General features: G+C 42.4%; 1 protein-coding gene across 1 annotated transcript; it reads left to right on the top strand.

Annotated features, from left to right (window-relative positions):
* The first annotated feature begins 522 nt into the window (after positions 1 to 522).
* Positions 523 to 20,613, top strand: tbc1d2b (TBC1 domain family, member 2B). Its single transcript, XM_080761886.1, has 14 exons — positions 523 to 933; positions 2,139 to 2,289; positions 4,895 to 5,066; positions 5,813 to 5,967; positions 7,969 to 8,228; positions 9,703 to 10,143; positions 11,156 to 11,266; positions 11,870 to 12,069; positions 12,210 to 12,444; positions 12,894 to 13,153; positions 13,427 to 13,544; positions 15,058 to 15,243; positions 15,722 to 15,843; positions 16,422 to 20,613. The coding sequence occupies exons 1-14, from the start codon at positions 535 to 537 to the stop codon at positions 16,615 to 16,617; spliced, it is 3,006 nt and encodes a 1,001-aa protein (XP_080618012.1). The 5' UTR covers positions 523 to 534; the 3' UTR covers positions 16,618 to 20,613.
* The last annotated feature ends 359 nt before the right edge of the window (positions 20,614 to 20,972 follow it).

Here is a 20,972-nt window from a genome sequence, read left to right as displayed (position 1 = left end):
ATGTCAGTGCTTCTCAAACTTTTCCATGTCAAGGACCCCCAGAAATACTGTAGGCCGCCTATAGCCTATATATTTGGCCGTGGACCCCCATCTGAAAAATGTTGTTGTTTCCAGGCACCCCCCAGAAGCAAAGATTTGCGTTAAAAACGTTCACTCTGAAAGAATATTCAAAGATAGGCCTACTTTCGTTTGAAATGTAGGCCTACCCATTCTGCATACTGTGAGTGTGACATAAACATTTTCAATCAATCGATCAATCAGCTGTGCCTGTGAGTGACTGCATGCATTCGGGATGGCTTGACTTGACGTAAGGGCTTTAGATTATTGTCACATATGATATCGATATATACCGCCATCTAGCTGGCTGTGCAGATACTGAACTTGCTGTAACTAATTGTAGTTCTTGTAGCTACTACGTAGAAGAACTACTAATACCATAATCCCTGTGTACCAGAAACAACCGGTCATGCGGATGGAAACAGAAGTACTGGGCATTGCATTGCAAGAAGAAGAAAGTTCGAGGCAAGAAGAAAAATGCATGGAGATGAGGATGGCTGCGAAGCTGCGAATCGCACCACCACCACAGCAGCTTCACAGCAAACCGAGGCCTCCTCCAAGTCCGGGGATCATGTTGTTGTTGTTGTGGCCGAACTAGTGGAGCAGGGTGCAAATAATAATAATAAGGACCAGCAGCAGCCCCCGAAACTATGCGGCTTCTTGAACAAACAGGCGAGCAAGGGGCCCCTGAAGGGCTACAAACCGAGGTGGTTTGTTTATGATCCGAGAAAGTGTTACTTGTATTACTTCAAGACGCCCCAGGACGCCCTGCCGCTTGGACACATCGAGATAGGAGACGCGTGCTTCAGCTACGACGTGGAGGGAGACGAGGGACTGTTTGAGATCCGCACCTCGGGGAAGGAATTTCTCCTGAAGGTACTAAAAATCTAAACATCCTTTCAGTTAGGATAGGGCTATATCACTGCTCTGCAAATATGGCCCTTTATTTGTTTGGGATGTCACTTAATTGTCACTTATCAATGCTCTTTGTTAGAGTTGCAGACAGACACACCCATTTGTTAAAGTCCTGCTTTGTCACGAGCTGTTGGAGGCATATAACATAGGCAATAAGTGCAATAACATATATTTATACCTGTTACACACAATGTATCAGTTAATGTTGACTGATACATTGTTTGCATCTGTTAATTTTCACATGAACTGGTCTGATACACATTTTCTCTGTTATCATACATACAGTGTATGAGTGACACCAGATAAAATGTGTAGGCTTCTAAAACAGACTACAGCATTATATTGCTGATCATTCTTATTATTACTTACTAGACTAGTGACAATTGAGAGTCTACATTGAATGAAAGTCTAGGTCTGTGATTATTCAGTCGGTTTCAGTGAATTTCCTGGGGATGTGTCGACTCACTCCTCAGTGCCATAACTGCCCAGTTAAGGCAGGTGTCATCACCACCAGGATTTCTGGTTTCTAAAAAAAACCCACCTCTAGTTTCACTTAACCCAGACTTGTTTCTAAAAGTAGGCTATTGTTTTCGAAACTCTCCGTCAGTGAACAGATGGTATACTATGAATGGTTAATATTTTTTGACAGCCCTAATTGGCGTTGTTGGCCCAGGGCTGGAACCGAGAATGAAAGTATCATCTGTTTTGATTCACATGACATATCTGAGAAGGACCTGACCAGGAAGCCTGTGGCACTCCTGATTGAAACACACTCAAAGTCATTGTGAGTGTCTGAGTGACATGTTGTCAGTTATGTCATGGCCTGTCATTAAACAATAAAAATGCTGAACAAAAATATGTACAATGGAGAAGTGAGGTCTGCACACTGTTCTGTAGCTCCCAGTAAAAAAGGTTTATTTAGGCGACGTTTCGACCCTCGTGGGTAATATCATTCCCGATGAAATGGTAAAAAAGTCATAATTATACAGTAATGTCAATCTTATAGGTGTCTTTGATGATAGCCAAAATATCTCGGTCATTAGTATGTTGGGATGATTAGCCTTTTATATGAAGAAGCAGTATGAGAAGATAAAACCTTTTATAATGCCTGCCTCCATTGAATAACTGTGTGCGTGTGCGTGTGTGTGCGCGCGGTGTGTGTGAAGGCTGCCAACAGACGGGAGATGCATTATTGGCTCCAGCAGCTACAGCAGAAGCGTTGGGACTACAGCAACACACGGGGAGCTGGGCAGAGGGACTGTTGGAGCTCTCCTACAACTACATACTCCCCCACTGGCCTGGTGGCAAAGGACAACGGTAGAGCAAAGGACACGCATGCGCGCAATCACACATACACTCACATACAGGGAGCACTATCCATAGATTCCTAATGCGTAATTCTCCAACCCATGGGTGCCCAAAAGGTAGATCATGATCTACCAGTAGAACACAAAGGCTGTACAGGTAGACCACATTTTTTGGAATCTGCCACTTGAATCAAGGTGACTTGATTGACATAAAAGGGCCTGTCAGCTCAAACCCACAATGCAATACTATGTTTCCAATAGTGTTCAGCAAGGGATAATACTTATTTGGGTAGGTAGATCTTGTAGCTGGTTTTGAAAGTAGCTCTCAAGTGAAAAAAGTGTGGACCCCCCTGCCGGAACCCCTAAGGTTAATTTGACTCTCACCACTGCCCATCACCAACTCTGTACAAACTACCGGTATATTCGCTTTCCATTTGGCTCTCAGAGCCACAATACTGATGACTGAAAATAATTTACTGACATGAAAATTTGTCACATTGAACTGTGACGCTACGTCAAGGTACATGCTAACGCTATGCTGATGCTCCTTCAATATGACGTAGAGAGGCTGCCTGAGATCAACAAGTACTTTGAAAATCTGGACACATTTCTCCACCAAATCATCTGTGACGATCTAACACGCGCACTAAATGTTGTAATGTAATGTGCGTTGTGAACTTGGAGGTCTACTATGGAAAGCCCAACTCCTCTGGCATCACAATCCATTTGGTTACATTACTGAGGTTTTGAGGGATGGGATGATCTAGTAAAAAAAGTTGCAGTAATAAGTAAGTAAGTTAGTAAGAAAAATATAGAAAATGAGAGGCATCGTAGAATCAAATCAAATCGGTGAATCGTAATAAAATCTAATTGAATTGTGAGGCCAATGAAGATCCAGTAAAGTGACTGACCGGCAGTCACTTAACGTGGGCTGGCAGAGACAGAGTTTACAGTACAGAGAGAGAATTGAATTGAATTGAGAGAGCTGTCGACACACAGAACACACTGGGGAGTGTTTGTGTCCGATTTTCACACTCGGAATAGAATATAATAATAGGATTTACGTAAATACTGGCAAAGTCCCCTTTAACCCTCAACTTAACAAACCCCTTTGCACAAAGCCTGTACCATAAAATAACCCCCTTTTAAAATGATGACCAATGAAATGCCTTCACTTTGTAGGATTTTGAAGGACTTCAAGATTTTCCACAAGTACAAGCACACACATGCATGGCATGTGTTCTCATGATGTGTACACCTCAGCTGGACTCATTCACATTCACACAGCTGCTGTAGCTAAACAAACACCCATGTTTGACCAAGGATACACAGCAAAGTTCGTTGCAGATAAAAGCACTATGCAATATTGAGTTTAAACATTGGATCAATTATATTAGCAATATTACATCTTAATTAGGTTTGGGCAAATATGGGACCAATATGGTGATGTGTTTTGCCTTCTTTTTTGTTTCCCACAGACAGGGCCATTGCGAAATACTTGGTTTTTTCACTCAGCTACTTGTTTGCTTTTTGTCAGATACGATTGCGGATATGACAGCCCTTTGATCCTTGCCAGAAAGCTCTGATGAAATGCATTGGGAGGCGAGAGAAGGGCTGGATAATTAGTTTCAGCATTTTGATGTGGAGTTAAAGCTTGTTAATTGGAGTTTACGCTGTGTTGAATGTTCAGTAATCATATTAGCCGGTCTCCAAGGGGGGGGGGGAGTGTGTGTGTGTGTGTGTGTGTGCGCAAGAAACGACCAAAGTAAAAGGTGTTAAAAGATTTAAAAATATATATTTGCTGCAAGTGAGATTCAGAGGTGCAGCAATGTCCGTCCATTCCTATGTATGTGTCCTATGTTTAGGGTACCAACAGGGTGTTGCACAACAAGCTTCAGACAGGTCAGATTTTTTGTCTTCGCCAGGCCGGACGATCTTTCAGGCCTTGACAGCCCTGCATGCATCCAAACAGAAAAGTCCTATCTGATTGCATTAAACAACGTTAAACAATGTTAAACTCACTTTGCCCGTCTCTTTGCCACTCGATTTGCCATTCACTTTATTCTTGCGCATACCCTCCATTGTATCTTTCTGTAGCGCCCTTCACATTTTGGCCTTGAACCGTAACGTTCAAAACCAACCCTGTCTTTGAATTGCAGTGTAAAAATGAAAAGTGAGTCAATGGCATCTTGTGTGATGATGACATCATCATGCTGGATGTGGTCAAGAGCTGCCTGGCTGGCACTGACCCAACGTTGTCGGCACATGTTCCCTGACTCACTTTTGTACCATCCAGAAGATGGAAAATTAGTCCACTGACCTCAATAATAGCCTGTGCCGGATGGAGAGCTGCTCAGGAACAGACAGATAAACCAGTTTACCAGTGGGTAATGGGTTGCTTACTAATTGACTGATAGACATCAAGTGATACTCCAGGAATTACACATGAGACAACTGGATTTCTATTTCCTAGTTTTAGACATAAGTCATGTTTGCGTGCCTCAATGTACCAAACAATGTTTCCTCATGATGTAAATTCCAGGCAACTCTGGTAGAGAACAGTACCCCCCCACCCCCCCAATCTTTGATCGTGCCTCTTCATGTTGAATTTTTAGATGCATTTATCTTCGAGAAGCCATGCGAGAACATGGAGAAGGTCCGCAGTGACTTTGCCATGGAGATGGAATCGGACGGCTGTGGAATGGTGGGCATACAGTCGACCAGAGGGCCCTCCTCCGGCAAAAATCCTCTCAACTTATCCCTGAAGAACTGGGGCTCCGAACTCCGGTAAGCCCAAGAATCCAGCTATGACACTGCTCCAGTTGCCTGACTGGGGTGCCCAAAAGGTAGATCGTGATCTACCAGTAGATCACAAAGGCTGTGCAGGTAGAACACCTGACATATGGCCCTATATGGCGTATTTTACAATGTCACCTAAGGTGACATTTAGACCTGAAACCAGATTTTACAAATGTCTTATAAATCATGACAGTTTTCTGAAAAACCTATGTGTTTCTCAAACTATTTCATGTCATGGACCCCAAAAATCATATGTCGGCCGCCAACCCCCATCTGAAAATATTTTGTTCCAGGGACCTGCCCCAGAAGCAAAGATGAGTTTAAAACGTTCGCTCTGAAAGAAAGAATATACAGTATATTGAAAGATTTGCGCCACATTTTCACGATTTTCCCAAAAATAGCTTTAGATTTACAAGCTCCTATTCAATAGCTAAAGTATCAAACAAAAAGCGCACACCAGTGGTGGGGACCAATAGTTAAAGTATAACATAATGCTTAAAACACCGAAAGGGGTTCCCGCCCTGAATGGTTTAAGGACATCTCCACTGCTAAATTACAAAGTTATCAGCTTATCTGCCTATTCCTGCCATTTGGACCTCACAGTCCTCTAGTGAAGCAGCTTGTGTCTCCGACTCTGATAGTACCTACCATAACTACCACATTCCTGTTGCTTTCCATGTTTTTTAAGTCCAGCTCCGTTTCTGAGTTAATTCCTATGTCCTCGCCGCTTTCAGGAACTCCATGTCTCATCTGCGGCCGGGCCGCGGAGGCGAGAACAGGCGCAGCGTATTTTACACCAACAGCGCCTCAGAAGAGTGGGAGCTGGTGGACCCTCCGCCCAAGGACATCCCTGAACAGAAACCACCTCACCCAGACACCACCCACAGGCGTAGGTCCACTCCCTTCCACACCACCCGCAGTGTTGATTTTGACAGCAAATTTTGATTTTAGTTTTAGTCATAGTCTTCTGAATAGTTCATTTAGTTTTAGTCACATTTTAGTCACCTGGAATGTTTTACCGTTAGTCTAGTTTTAGTCGACTAAATCTACAGTTGATTGTCAACTAAATTTGTTTTGGCGGGCCTTCATGCCGTCGTAATGACTGATTTTACACAGATGTTGTGAGCCTTTAGATCTGCTATTTTCAGCATGCAACCTAGTGTAAAATGACTTTTACTTACAGGTATACTGGATCTCTTGTCCACTAGTCCCCAACGTTTTAGTCTAGTTTTTATTTGTTGACGAAATTGTCAATTTATTTAGTCTTCATTTTAGTCATCATAGCTTAATTTTCATTTAGTTACCATTTCATTTGTCAGTGAAAAAAAGGTAACATTTTTCGTCATGCTTTAATTGACAAAATCAACACTGCCCACACACACTTGTCAGACATGAAAACGACCTTTACGCCGCTTAGCATGACTCTCATAGCAAAGATAGCATTTTTAATATGAAAGAATATATACGGTACATGAATTTTACTCTGGTGGTCATTGATTGACTCAATACGTGTACAGCTAGATACAGTAACAAAACAAACAATACAAAACTAAGGTCGCAATTTTTCAAAATTGCAAAGTGTGGTTGCCACAGTCGCTTACATAGGCCCCTCCCACTAATATTGCCAGCCAATTACAATGTCACGTCACCCCTGTGATCATGCATAACTACTTCGGAGGATATTTATCTTCCAAAAAAGACGTTTTTCGACAAACGGTAAAACGGTAAAGGGCCCCAGCACGAAAAGCTACTATACGGCCTGTTTTGAAACCGAATATACAAAAGATATTTTGACACTACTTTTCTTTCACTTAAAGGAGGAAACTGATGACAAAAAGATACAAAAAGAGAGAACTATTTCAACTTCATGTTGACATATCCGTGGTGCGGTAGATCATATCATGGAGATGTGGTCATTTTAAGTGTTGCAACACTTAAAATGTAGAATATGACATTTTAACGGTAATATCGTATATCATATCGATATCGCAATATTTGGCATAAAAACAGATTTGAAATACGGAAGTTTACGGAATGTATTGTAGTCGATAGGGCTCGCGTGAGTACATGACCACGTGACCGGGCTGTTTTCTGCGCCCTCAATGTCGCAACTCTGTCTATACTCTATGGCTCTGTTGTAATCCAAACATACACGTGTGTGGGTAAAGGGATAGGGTGGCCTGGCTGGGTGTATGACTTGACTACCGCGGCCTGAATGATTCAGCCCTGTAACCACAACTTAAAGTACCCGTTATCAGAATACAGTTTTTATTTTTTATGTAATATACTGTATGACTCGCCTACTTGGGAGAATTATGACACACACAAACTCCAGGATTGTATGTACAAGTGGATGAATGTACAGCTATTGCACAATAAATGCGTATGTACGGTATGTACTACGTACATCTATTTCACAATGACCACATTGGTAAGAGGGTGTCTGTCATCACATGGCGCATAGTTAGCTACATTTGTCAATTGTCACACTTGCAGTATGAAGTGTGATGGTGTGATTAAAAAATGTGAACTGAGTGTTGCAACTCCCCCCCCCCCCCCTCTCCTCTCTCTCTCTCATTAGCAGGCAACAGTGCAGCACTATCCCTCTCTGTTTCTGGCACAACAGCGCCCCTACTGGTACTCATATACTGGTGCTCATTAATTAACGTCACATGAACACATAGGTGAACAACACATACAGTAGGTGAACACGGACATTGCTGTTCCTTGGAGTGGTTGCACCACTCAAACATATATCCACACTCATACCATTTTTAAACAAAGCGTAAAAAACATAGCCATGGCAAAGTAATTGATTCAGGAAAGGGTTTGGCTACAGGAAGCCAAAGAACAGCTTGTATGGCAAGTTCTATTCTTCTTGTGTTTTCAGACTCGATCGGGTCAGCGTCCCTCTTTGACTTCGGACGCAATTCATCACGACACAGGAGGCCCTTGCTGCGAGACATGATGGGCTCCGGGAAGTCGTCCCGTGGCGCCGCCGTCGAGACGCGCAGTGCCGAGAGCTCGCCGGTGGAGTTTAACGGCAGCAGACCCTTAGAGATGCAGCTCCGGCTTCAGGGTCAACAGGAAGAACTGAACCGCATGCACCAGGAGCAGGCCAAACTCAGAGAGGATCTGCTCAGCCAGAAGGTACATGTGCATGTCTCTCTCTCTCTCTCTCTCTCTCACACACTGGAAACTGTGTGTGTGACTTTTCATAAAATCTTGTGTAGTACTAGTAGTGTTGACGCATCAGTTGGCTGAAGCGTAAATCTATCTTTACCATGTTTAGCTCCCCATTTAGTCAATGCTCTCAAGACACATTCAGAGCTCTGCAGATTCAAAGGGAAAACAAATATTTTAGATTCCCAGATGTAATTCTGACTCCTCACTAATAACCAGGAAGACGGCAAGTGATTAGTCATGATCGTAGTCATGCTGAGGACCGAAACAGCAGTTCTCTCAACGACAATAGCAGCTGTGTCAATTACAGCTTACAGTTTACTCTCCGTGCACAAAATCTGCTATCATAGAAAGCTGGCCAGAAATAGTCAAAATCTGCTATCATAGAAAGCTGGCCAGAAATAGTACAACTTTATACATGCTCCGTTTGAGTAGCTGTGGTCAGTGTCTTTCAATGTCTTTCTTCTCTCACTCTGCAAGGCATCTGGAAATATCGCCATCAAGTCAAAATGGACCTTAAACCCAACACAATTAGCCGGGCAGATAACATGGACATCAACTTAATATTTGATTGTTTATTATTTAGTTGTGGTTGGATTTAGTTATGCAGTGAACACACGCAGCACTGAATATGTCAGTGAGTATGGCCCTCTACAATTCGATAAAAGCTAGATTTTCAGCCGTAACACCAAGCTCTATTGTATACCAAAAATATTATTAGTATTTGTTTATGTTAAATGTGATCCAGCAGGGTCTTCTGGACCCGAAGGGGTCGAAACGTTGTTTACTCTTCCTCAAATAAAATGCTTGGAGCTGTGCGAACCTCTTCTCACCAATATGTCAAATGTGTCAATGATTAAAAAAGTTCTTATTACATTATAATTTGTTTTTCTAGTTGAGATAACAACATTTGGCCTTTTAAAAGTAGCATTGGAATATAGGTGGGGTAAGTGATATTTAAGTGTTAAATAGCTCTATATTCCGATAACAATCATTGCTAGTGTTTGTTCTGTAACAGGATCTCCGTTACTGAACAAACCAAATCTCTCCACCTCTGTAAAAAAACAGATACCAATTTTATCCAATCAGGAGAGAGAACGCATACAGGATGCAAGATAAACAAGTGCAATTGGAAGTGGTGAAACCAAATGGGAGAGATTTTTTTTGGTTGTCCAGGCCAGGGGAAAACCACCAATTATTATTTTGAAGCTTGTTGTGTCAGGATTCAGGAACATACCAACCGTAGATTGTACAATTGTCTTGTTGACAATTTCTGATTAAATTATTCTGTGATGAAGTAAAACATGACAGTTGGACTGAAACAAACTCTAAAAAAAACAATTTTGTTATTCTTCTCCCAACTAATGGCTTAAAAGCGAAGCATGAACCTGTCTTGACCCTGTTATTGTCTTACTCTTTTTTTCTGTCCTCTACTTACCAGGAGCTGGTCAGACTTCTGCAGCAGACCCTCAGGACTTCCCAGACTGAGAGACAACCTCTGAGTCGGGCAGCTTCCTGGGCTCCACTGGCCCAGGACTCCACCAGCCCAGCTCCGGTAGGCCAGATCTCGGCCCCCCCGGCCTCGATCCAGGAGGAAGTCCTCCAGCCGGAGGCCGCGCTCCGGGAACGAGACGGACAGATTGGGGCCCTGTGTGGACACATGGAGCGCCTCGCCCTGGAGAAGGACAGCCTGCAGCAGGAGCTGAAAGGCCTGAAGGTCAAGGTGGGGGAGATGAACGAGCAGCTGGGCATGCTAATGGAGACCATCCAAGCCAAGGATGACGCCATCATCAAACTGTCCCAGGAGGGCTTGGAGACCATGAGCGGCCAGCCCAACGAATGCAGCTCGCCAACGCTCGGCAAGGAGCTACAGGAATTCAAGGTATTGGTTGACAAAGTCTATTCGATTGTGTGAAGTTGCCCGAGGGCCAAGGCTCCAAAAACAGTCAGCGATGCTTTTTGGTGGCTTTTATTGCTCAAAAACCTCCAGCTCCAGTGTCGATATTCACAAAAGAAAAATCAAACAGCAAAAATAATACTGGCCCAAAATACAAAACAAAGAACTCAAAAATACTTAAGGTACAACGTAGGAAAAAGGAAAAATAACACACTAGGCTATGCCCATGACATGGGCCCTAGCAGCTCTCTCACAGGGCTGTCAGCATGATGCCTGCCCCAGCATAACTGACTAGCTCTGCCTGCAGTCTCCCCTTTATAGGAGAGGATCCTACCACCCACCAAGAAGCAATTAAATATAAACAGTTGATCTACAAGCTCACAGCTATCAGCTGAACCTGAATAGGCAACCCCACACCTAGATGTTCTATTTTAGACTATACATCATATGGGGTTACATTCCTTTCCCCCGATAATAGACATACTTTACACTTGACATTGTGGAACACCCCTACTCCTCCACAGTACTTGGCACCTTCCCCCCTTCTTAAAGTGCCAGTACTGGAAAGGCCATACAAACACTGAGGTTGCAATAAACACAGGTTAATAAACGGAATGTTTTCCCTTTGTGTATCATTTCATTTGTACATCCTGTAAATGCATACATCAACAGTATTGACATTATATGATTATATGGACCTGTCTGCCCCACTACCCACAGTCTGTGTGGTGTGTGCGTGCGTGCAATGTCCTTAATCAGTGTGTGTGTGTGTATAGGGCACGGGCTGCCCCGTGACAGATTGCATTCATTCATACATTATGAAACTACTAGACCTGTACGTGCCCGTCGCAGTCGGCCACCGGCCTACTTGGGAACGATGCAACTTGGGAACCTAATGATATACGTTATCATAACACCCGTTTTAATCATAGGCTATATCCTGTTGAAGTCTTGTCAATTTCCTCTTTATTTTCACCACGGTTTTGTCTCCTTTCAGGACAGCCTTCAGGGCTATAAATCCCAGAACAAGTTTCTGAACAAAGAGATCCTGGAGCTGACGGTTTTACGGAGGAACTCGGAGAGCAGAGAGAAAGCTCTGGAAGCCAAGGTAGAATCCACTCTCCTGCAGGTTGCATTGCAATGGAGTCATTTAACGAATAGCAACAGTGTAGCATTAAGGCTCATACATAGTCTGGATTTACGGTGGTGGGGTGACCACCGAACTACAACATGACATCACGAGCCGCGGTGAAGAGCAAACCACCGCCACCGCTCCAGCCCTTCTCTCTGTTTTTACTCACCACCGCTCAACGTTATTTCAGCTCCGGTGGTCACCTCACCACCGGAGCGGTGGTCACCTCACCACCTAAAATCCAGACTATGAATAGGCCTTTATGGGGAGTACATTGTTGCTTTTGTTAAAAATGAGCGCTCCACTGGTCCCAGATCCTTCTCCCTTCTGGCTCCAAAACGATGGAATGAACTTCCCATTGCAATCAGAACTGCAGACTCACTCCCAATCTTCCGCCGTAGTCTGAAAACACACCTATTCACCCTCCATCTTGGCCCGTAGCACTTGCACTAGCCTCGATGACCTTACCGGTGTATGCAAAGGCTAAATGTATGTAATTTAGATTACGTCTGCTAAATGCCTAAATGATAAACTGTTAGTTTCACGTTCTTTTCTTCCATCGTCATGTATTTTCTCCAGTGTACGGCCCTGGAGGCTAAGCTGTGTCAGATCGAGAGCAAGTACCTGGTGCTGCTGCAGGAGGTGAAGACTCCGGTGTGCTCGTCATCGGAGCAGAGTCCCGCCCGGGAGGTCATCTCCAGACTACTGGAGGACGCCCTGCAGCTGGACCTCACCGACCAGCAAGAGGGCCACCCCATCTTTAAACCACACACTGTCAGGTATGGACTAGATCAAGGGCGGGACATTGTTTTGATGATGGAGAGGGCCACAATATTCCGACACTCACTCCAGAGGGCCACACTATTTCCACTCTCACTCTGACCATCTCTCTCTCTCTCCCCCTCTCTGCGCGCGTCAGTGAGTACGACATCTGCGGCTTCAAGACGGTGGATGAGGAGGATGAGGAGGAGGAGAAGCTCGTGGCCAGGGTGAGAGCCCTGGAGCTCAAGTCCCTGTCGCTGACGGACCAGGAGGTGTCTGTGGGAGTGAAGTGGGAGAACTACCTGGCCAGCACCATGAACCGGGACCTGGTGCGCTCCCCGGAGCTCAAGGCCCTGATGCGCAGCGGCGTGCCTCACGTGCACCGATCCAAGGTTAGAATTCATATTATTATTTTCATTATAGTTGTGTTTTTAGTTAATGTTTGACTTGTTTTTTTTCTAATTCAGTTAGTTTTAGAGTGGGTTTGCTAGTTTTTATTTAGTTTTTGCTTAGTTTTAGTTTCGTTTTTATTAGTTTTAGTATTGTCAGCCCTTTTCAGGACCAGAGTAAATATTGTGTAATTAAAAACTCAAGAAAAGATAGCATTTAAAATTAAATATATATTCAGTTACAGATTATAAAAAAATATTTTGAAAACGAAAACTAAGTTACCTTAGTTTTAGTTAGTTTTGTAAACACAAAATACGGTTTCAGTTAGTTTCTTCTTTCTTTCTTTCTTTCTTTCTTTCTTCTACTTTTTATTTAGTTCCAGTTAACGAAAATATTCTTTTAGTTTTTTTTTTTTTTTAGTTAAATCTAATAACCGTGCAACCGCTCCAAGGTGTGGCACTGGTGCGTCAACTTCCACGTGCGGAAGTTCCGCGAGCAGAAGCCTGTGGACTACTACGAGACACTGCTGTCCATGGCTCAGGACAAGGCCAACCCGGCCTCCAAGCAGATCGAGCTGGACCTGCTGCGCACGTTGCCCAACAACAAGCACTACGCCTCGCCCAGCGCAGACGGCATCCAGAAACTCAGGAACGTGCTGATGGCGTTCTCCTGGAAGAATCCCGACATCGGCTACTGCCAAGGACTCAACAGGTACTGTGGATGTGGTTGATGGTGCCGTACATTTTAACAATTTGGGTGCCGGGGAATCTTTTCGAATAAAGGCGCTAGAGTGTGAGAGGGAGACGCCTTTCATCCCCCCTCCCCGAAAACCGGGAGGTGAAATCTTCCTTTACTACATCGCCGTCGGAAAACTGATCTCTCTTTAGAAGCGTTAATATTCTAAACAAGCTGAAGTCAGAATTTTTTGATTACCTACAATATACAGTATGTTTCAGTGAGGTTTATTTGTGTCCATTCTGTCAGGCTGGCAGCCATCGCTCTGCTCTATCTGGACCAAGAGGATGCTTTCTGGTGCCTCATAGCCATCGTGGAGGTCTTCATGCCAAGGGACTATTACACTAAGACACTGCTGGGCTCTCAGGTAAACCATGTGCACACTAGAGACGTTTTATACTGAGGCACGCTGCTGATCCAGAGTACATCTGTTAATCGATTGAGACCTGAGACCAGATTCTACAAATGTCTTCTAAATTGTGACAGTTTTCTTATAATCCTATGATTCTATACTCAGTGGTTCTCAAACTATTTCATTTCAAGGACCCCTAGAATGATATATATTTGGCCGCCGACCCCCATCTCAAAATATTTTGTTCCAGGGACCTCCCAGAAGCAAAGATATGAGTTAAAAACGTTTGCTGTGAAAGAATATATATTCAAAGATTTGCACCACATTTTCAAGATTTTTCAAAAATAGCAGCTCTACAAGCTCATAGCGTGGAACTCGGTGCCGCACTATGATACGATACGATACAATACAATACGATACAACTTTATTGTCAGCTTGCACTGAAATGTGTTTTGCGTCCATGACATCACCGTTCAAGATACAGACAAGACATACGGTAGACACAATACATTACAAAATGATAGACATACAAGACAAAAATCACAGAAACAGACAGGAACAAGAACATAATCCTCTGGTTTAATGAATTTGGTTTAAAAGCAGGACAGACTCATGTACAAAAGAGTTATTTAGTCAGTTTTTATTATATTTATTGACTCTAAACCGCCTCATGGAGGGCAGCAGTTGATAATATATATAATATATCTACAAGCTATAAGCTTGTAGATCTGCTATTTTTCAACAGCTATAGTAGAAAGTAGCAGTTAAAGTGGTTAAAAGCTATAAGGGTGACAACTACCGGTACACCGATGCGTCCTATCAGGTCTAAGTGGGCTAATGATGTCATGTCCCTGTGACAGGACACTGCTGCTGATGACTCACTAGAGGAAGAATGCATTAGCTCAGCAGAAATGTGACACGTGTTGTGCTGCTGCTGCTGCTGCTGTGGGAAAACATAAAACTGTGATGTAATGTGTCCTGGTTTGGTTAGCAGCCTGTTCAGGCAATAAACATACATCCTAATGTCCTTTGACTTTTTAGTTTTGTTTGTTAAAGTTTTATTGTTTTATTTTTTTTTTGGGGGGGGGGGGGGCATCCTTGAGAGAGGCTCAATGCTCTGCTGCCCTCTAGTGGCTATACTTAACATCACTTCATGGGATCATCATATCAGCAAGAGAGTTGAGCTCATGCATACAACCCATACAACCGTACTCAGTGATGTAAACTGGTACACTTACTTTGTAGTAGTACTGTACTTAAAGCTGCTATAAGCAATAATAATATGTCAAAATGTTAATGACCTTTTTATTTATTTAATGTTTTGGTATTCAGACAGCCAGCAATGAGTAAAACGCCCCCAAATCCTTTTATCTGAAAATGTCTTGAATCGATATACATTTTTAATAAATCGATACATATCGTCGGGATATAATATCGATATACGATATATCGTTACATGCCTACATAGTACTAATTTAGAAATTAAAACCTAACCCACATCCACACTCCACTGTATCTCTGTGTGCAGGTGGACCAGCGCGTGTTCAAAGACCTGATGAGTGAGAAGCTGCCTCGGCTCCACGCTCACTTTGAGCAGAACAAGGTGGACTTCTCACTGATCACCTTCAACTGGTTCCTGGTGGTGTTCGTGGACAGCGTGGTCAGTGACATCCTCTTCAAGGTCTGGGACGCCTTCCTGTACGAGGGGCCCAAGGTAGGACCCGAGGCCAGTGTAACTACTGATCAGGGGTGTGTGATTGTGTGCGTGCGTGAAATGTGGCACAAATCTTTGAATATATTTTTTTTCAGAGCGAAGGTTTTTAACTAAAATATTTGCTTCTGGTAGGGGGGGTCACTGGAACAACATATTTTCAGATGGGGGTCCGCAGCCAAATACAGATAATTCTGGGGGTCCTTGACAAGAAATAGGATAAGCACCACTGACATATTAGAAACATAGTTTCTTCTGAAAACTGGGGGGAAAAAAAACTAAGATTGCAAGATTTCGGCTAGCATAGTGAGGGACGGTAAGGGTTCGCATTCCCAGGTGCATTTCATCGTTAGCCTACAGTAATGGTTCTAGAGAGTAGGTATCAGTCCCCTGAAATGGTGTTACATTTCAGTGGAATTCGATTTCACATGTTGCTTTCTCCTGACATGCTGTGGGCGTCTTCATACCACTTTCTTCGCAGATCATATTCCGCTTCGCCCTCGCTCTGTTCAAGTACAAAGAGGAGGAGTTTTTGAAGTTGGAAGACTCCACCACCATTTTCAAGTACCTTCGATACTTCACACGCACAATCCTGGACTCAAGGTAAAACCATCCAGCCAACCCGGTGTGGTATTACACAGTCTGTTCCCTATGGATGGAGCTTGGGTTTCCAGTATAAGGACAGCATGCTTTTTGTTATGTTGCTGTCATTTTTTCCTGTTTTTATAAAGCTGTTTGTGACATTGTTCTGTCAAGAAATTATGTTTATTATTTATTATTATTAACAGCTTTCAACCTATAGCATCCCTATTTAGGATATGGACGCTGTCGGGCATATATATATATTGAACGAATGAAAAGTATTACAAAGCGCTTATGACAAAACCAGCTAACTCCATTGAATCCTCAAACAGTTTGCTAAACCAGCTAACTCCACCAGAGGGAGTGGTTTTGGTTTTGCCCCAAAACCTCCTAAACTCCACCTCTTCAGACTCCATCTTAGCCCATAGCACTTGCCATAATATTAGCCCTAGCCTCGACCTCCTACAGGCGTATGCATAGGCTCAACTTATGTAACTTAAATAGCACTTTATGTAGACATAGCACTCTATACTCAGTGTATACACAGATAGTTTCATTATATAGATATTCCACCTTAATTGTACCTCCACCTTTTACAGGAAACTGATGAACATGGCCTTTGTGGACATGAATCCGTTCCCCATGAGGCAGATCCAGAACCGGCGGGCTTTCCACCTGGAGAAGGTGCGCCTGGAGCTGACGGAGCTGGAGGCCATCCGACAGACCTTCATCAGGGAGAGGGAGACCTCTCAAGAGGGTAGGATCTTTGTCAGCGACGACGAGGAGGATAACTAAACCTCGGTGGGTCTCCAGCATTAGAGGGTTAACCGTCCCTACTAGACCAATTGATTGGCTCCGGTTGCTGCAGTTTTCATGCAGTGCTGGATTTTTTTTTGGGGGGGCATATTGCGTCTGCGCTGGAACAATCACCCATAATATGTACACAGTATGGCTTCTAAGTACCAAAACCTTACAAGCCAAATTCCTTCCTATCAGTATTCCTGCCAATGTTTTTTTATAAATGTGCTGCATGCTGGCGCGCCTGTCTTTCATCGAGCGACATTGTGTTTGCTTGTTGATGTGACAGCCAAACAGTATAGTGTCCCATGCCACATTCTGAATCAGTATTTTTTTTTAACGTCACCTTTATGCTGGGCATGATTGTACATGTTCATATTCACTTTCATCTTCATTATGATTGTTTTTCTTTCTTTCTATTTTTTGCTGGGCAGCCTTTAGTGGCCTTACATTGTGTGCTGTCGTCTGTGCATATTTCTCCTCTGCGTTCCTACTCTGTGCACATTGCTGTGCAGTGTCTAATTGATGCACTTGAATCACTGTTGCTGAAATGTAGGTCTTTTTGAAGGTTTCCAATTTGAACAGTTACTATATGGCCACTAAATACCCCTGGATGGTGGCTGAGAACACCAAGCGCAAAAACATACAGTATTCATATGGAGTAGTTTTGAGAGCTAAATCTTATCACATAATCACTTACTTACATCATACATAATCTCTCTATATTCAGTGGGTATGGTACCTGACTTTACTGTTCTGATTATATCTGGTATATGTGGTATGTGCCTCTCACATATTCCCGCTGTCTCAGATTACAGCTTTTGTCTGTGACGAGATTCTCTGTTCTATGGAAATGAAGGCCCTCGTTGCTTTTGTTAGACACCATGTATTGATGTTCAATGTTTTACCACACACAAAATACCACACACACACACACACACACACACACACTATTCCAGCTGTATTATCTCACTGCCATTGTATGCATCCAATCTACACTATAGAGTGCCGAAGTCCTGACGTCACTCGCTCATCCCCTGGTTCATGGATGTTTTTTCTCTACAGAGAACAACATTGGGCCATCTTAAAATCGTCTCATATAAGAATTGTGGTCCAAAAGTAAACAAACTGTCGCAGCGATATTGTTGGGGAGATGGCTCTGTAACGTTTACGATAGTCACTCACATTTCATACAGTCTGTTTCTAGCGAAAATGTAACTAATTCAGCAGCAGTAACGTTTTCTCTCAGTCAGTTGATTCTTCATAATGAGTGAAACGGCCGGGATGATTTGTTCATTTTTCAAACGCAGTTCTTCTATGAGGCGATCTAAAATTCCCCTATGGGGATTACAATGCAATTGGTTGCTCTATAAATCTTCACATTTTACCTGTAGATGCGGTTGTTGGCCTCAGAGTGGCAGTGTAACAGTTCTCAACCAGTTGGGATGTTTACAGTAGTATACACCGGGACCTTTCCACACAATGTATGGTTTTTAATGCTGATCTTACCGTGACTGAGTTTCAGATCAAACGGCAAATAATCCTAAACTTAAAAACTTGACTTGCCGGCATGCACGGCTGCTGTCTGAAAACAGAAATGTGATTTGGAATAGATGAGGGAAGTACACAAGGGAATTTCCTAAGCATGTGTAGCAGTGTTCTTTCTCTGTTCTGTAACCCTGGCTAGGCCAGTGGTTCTCAACCAGTGGTCCGGGAACCCCAGGGGTCCTTGAGGGAGTTCCATGGGGTCCCCAGCTGACTGATAGTTAGGAACCAAATGGAGTCCCAGAGATAGAAATGCCATTAAATGGGGGTCCGTAGCCTAATGCATGTCAAACTGGAGCGGGCTTGAAATTAAATTGGTTGATAATTACTGCTATAGAGCCATAAACATCTCTTATGGGGTTCCCTGGCATATCTTTTCTAATGGGGGTCCGTGTGCTAATAAGTGAGTTTGAGAACCACTGCTCTAGGCTTTCTATCATATCCTGGGAGTTTACTTGTATCCACCTGGTACCCATGGGTCCTTGCTTATAGACCTTACTGCAGTGGCTTTCAACCAGTGGTCCTTGAGGGGGTTCCAGGTGGTCCTCATGCAGCTAAATGATGGAGAGTTGGTAACCAAATGGACCATTATAGATCTTGAATTCTTGAGAGTGTAAAATGAAACCAAATGGACCTGTGGTTTCATTTTTACACTCAAGAGTTAAGTTATTGTTAAACATTTTCATTACTTAATTTACAAGAAATCTACACAATTAGAGAATGTAGAAGAATTGTCATTTTTGATCAACTGTTATCTCCTAATGGTACCAACATCAATACAGCATGGAATTGTGTACAAAATCTTATCCAACACCAACAAAATATTCTTTAGTGTTGGATCTGAGAGGCTAACTAAATCATCCGTGGTGGTCCGTGGCTCAAATGCCGAATAAATAATGGGCCTTGATATGAAAAAGGTTGAAAACCACTGCCTTACTGGTATAGGGTAGAAGACCAGCATCACTTAGGGTCCCAGTTCTAGTGGAAGAACGCTGCCCTAGTATAGAGCATAGCAATGGGAGTGGTGGTTTTCTTGACCCACTGAAACATTGGCCATTCATTCTTCCCTGTAGAGATTTACAAAAAATATTTATAATTATTTTAAGCCTAGAATCCAGCCATCCAGGCTCCTGGTGAATCATGGCCATAAATCCTTTGATTCTGTGAAAATTATAATTAAAATTATAATTATATACAAAATTTAATAAATACACTTTGTATGGCGGTTTTCATTTTTCTTTCTTCACAGAATCAAAGGTGTTATGGTCATGATTCACCAGGATCCTGGATGACTGGATTCTAGGCTTAAAATAATTGATATAAATACTTTTGTAAATCTCTATGGAGGAAAATTAATTTGTTTCTTTCAGTAGGTCCAGAAAACCACCATGCACAATGCTATGCTCTAGTAGTCCATACATACTAACGGTACAGAGGAGAGGAGTCCTCCAGATACTTGTGGAATACAGCTAACTACTGTGGCTACCACTATCTACCATCATTTAAGGTTCGACATTACCTGTTTACAGTAACATTATTTTGTGAAGTTCATCATACTGTAATTAATGCCTCCAATGTAAGCGATAAAAAAAAAACGCTGGTGGGCAACTGTACCACCATCCCCCGGCCACATCTGCCTGAAGTACACGTTTGTGCCATGCTATCATTTTAAGCACCATTATATAACTCCTGTAGAAAACAGATTTTTATTCCCCATGCTATTCTTTGCTGTAGGATTTTCCTTTCCTTTTAATTGCTGGACAACTAGCTGTCATGTTGAACTATCTAATCGGACATTTGCGCGAATGTCATGGTTTACTACAACGATGAAGTGTTTTAAGAAAAATGTGGCTCCTACAAATTGGGGTTTTAATTGCATTTAGAGCAGGTCTCTATTACGAAAAGAATTAAGAAGCAATTTAAGCGTGGCTCTGTTTACTCTGTTCTGTTACTTTTGCAAACAGGATTCTGTATTAGTCCTATAGTCAAAGAAATAAGTGTGAAAGAAGTGTTATGTGCTGTACATCTTCATAGTGTACTCCTACTTCATTTTGTTACACTTTCATTGTAAGCTTGTTATTTTGCATGCTAAAGGTTATTTCACGTGACACATTGATCATATTAAATTAGTTTTATCATAGCTTCATTTATTTTATTCCTTGTATCAAATAAGCTATAGCTTGAAACCCCCTTCTTTTGTTCTTCACACCAACACATTGCACAAGCGTAGTGCCACACAAGGACCTTATCAAATATCCCAGGGCACTTTTCATTTAGTTTCTAAATCGTATTAAATATCAGTTGATGTTAATCATTATTGTTGATTGTTTGAAAATAACACATGGTGTTGAATTCAATGTTTCTCTCTGATTATATTGTCTTTTTTTGTGTCTTTTTTTTTTACAAAACGAATCCAATAAACAATGTTTTGGATGACAGAACTAGAAACATGTTTTGGTTTTTTTGGCAAAAATATGGAGATATGACTCCTGGTGGCGCTATAATAGAGCAATGTTAAAACAAGGTGGCATTAATTGTTCCTCAACATAGTGGAAATGTGCATGCAAAGTTTCACAGCAATTGGATGCTGCGTTCATGATTTGAGGCATTTTGTTCACTTTTGTTCATTGCCAATCGGGATGGCATATTATGAAAAACAAACCTGTGTTGATCATGTGTACCGATTAGCGTAAATTTTGGATAAAATATCAAAAACATGGTTTACCACTTTACCATGTTAACCATTATGGTTTTAATTAAAGTTATGTATACATTTTTTAAAGTTTATTGCCTCAAACTTCTTAAAG

This window comes from Protomyctophum bolini, assembly GCF_963924005.1.
Source record: "Protomyctophum bolini genome assembly, chromosome: 4".
Taxonomy (NCBI): Eukaryota; Metazoa; Chordata; class Actinopteri; order Myctophiformes; family Myctophidae; genus Protomyctophum; species Protomyctophum bolini.
Note: the sequence above shows the minus strand (reverse complement) of the source record. Positions and strands in the feature narration are given on the sequence as shown.

Excerpts from the sequence above, each read along its gene's own strand:
- tbc1d2b (XM_080761886.1), top strand. The coding sequence starts at position 535 with ATGCATGGAGATGAGGATGGCTGCGAAGCTGCGAATCGCACCACCACC. Across the intron at positions 5,067-5,812 it reads AACTGGGGCTCCGAACTCCG|GAACTCCATGTCTCATCTGC; the intron begins GTAAGCCCAAGA and ends CGCCGCTTTCAG. Across the intron at positions 13,154-13,426 it reads TACTGCCAAGGACTCAACAG|GCTGGCAGCCATCGCTCTGC; the intron begins GTACTGTGGATG and ends CCATTCTGTCAG.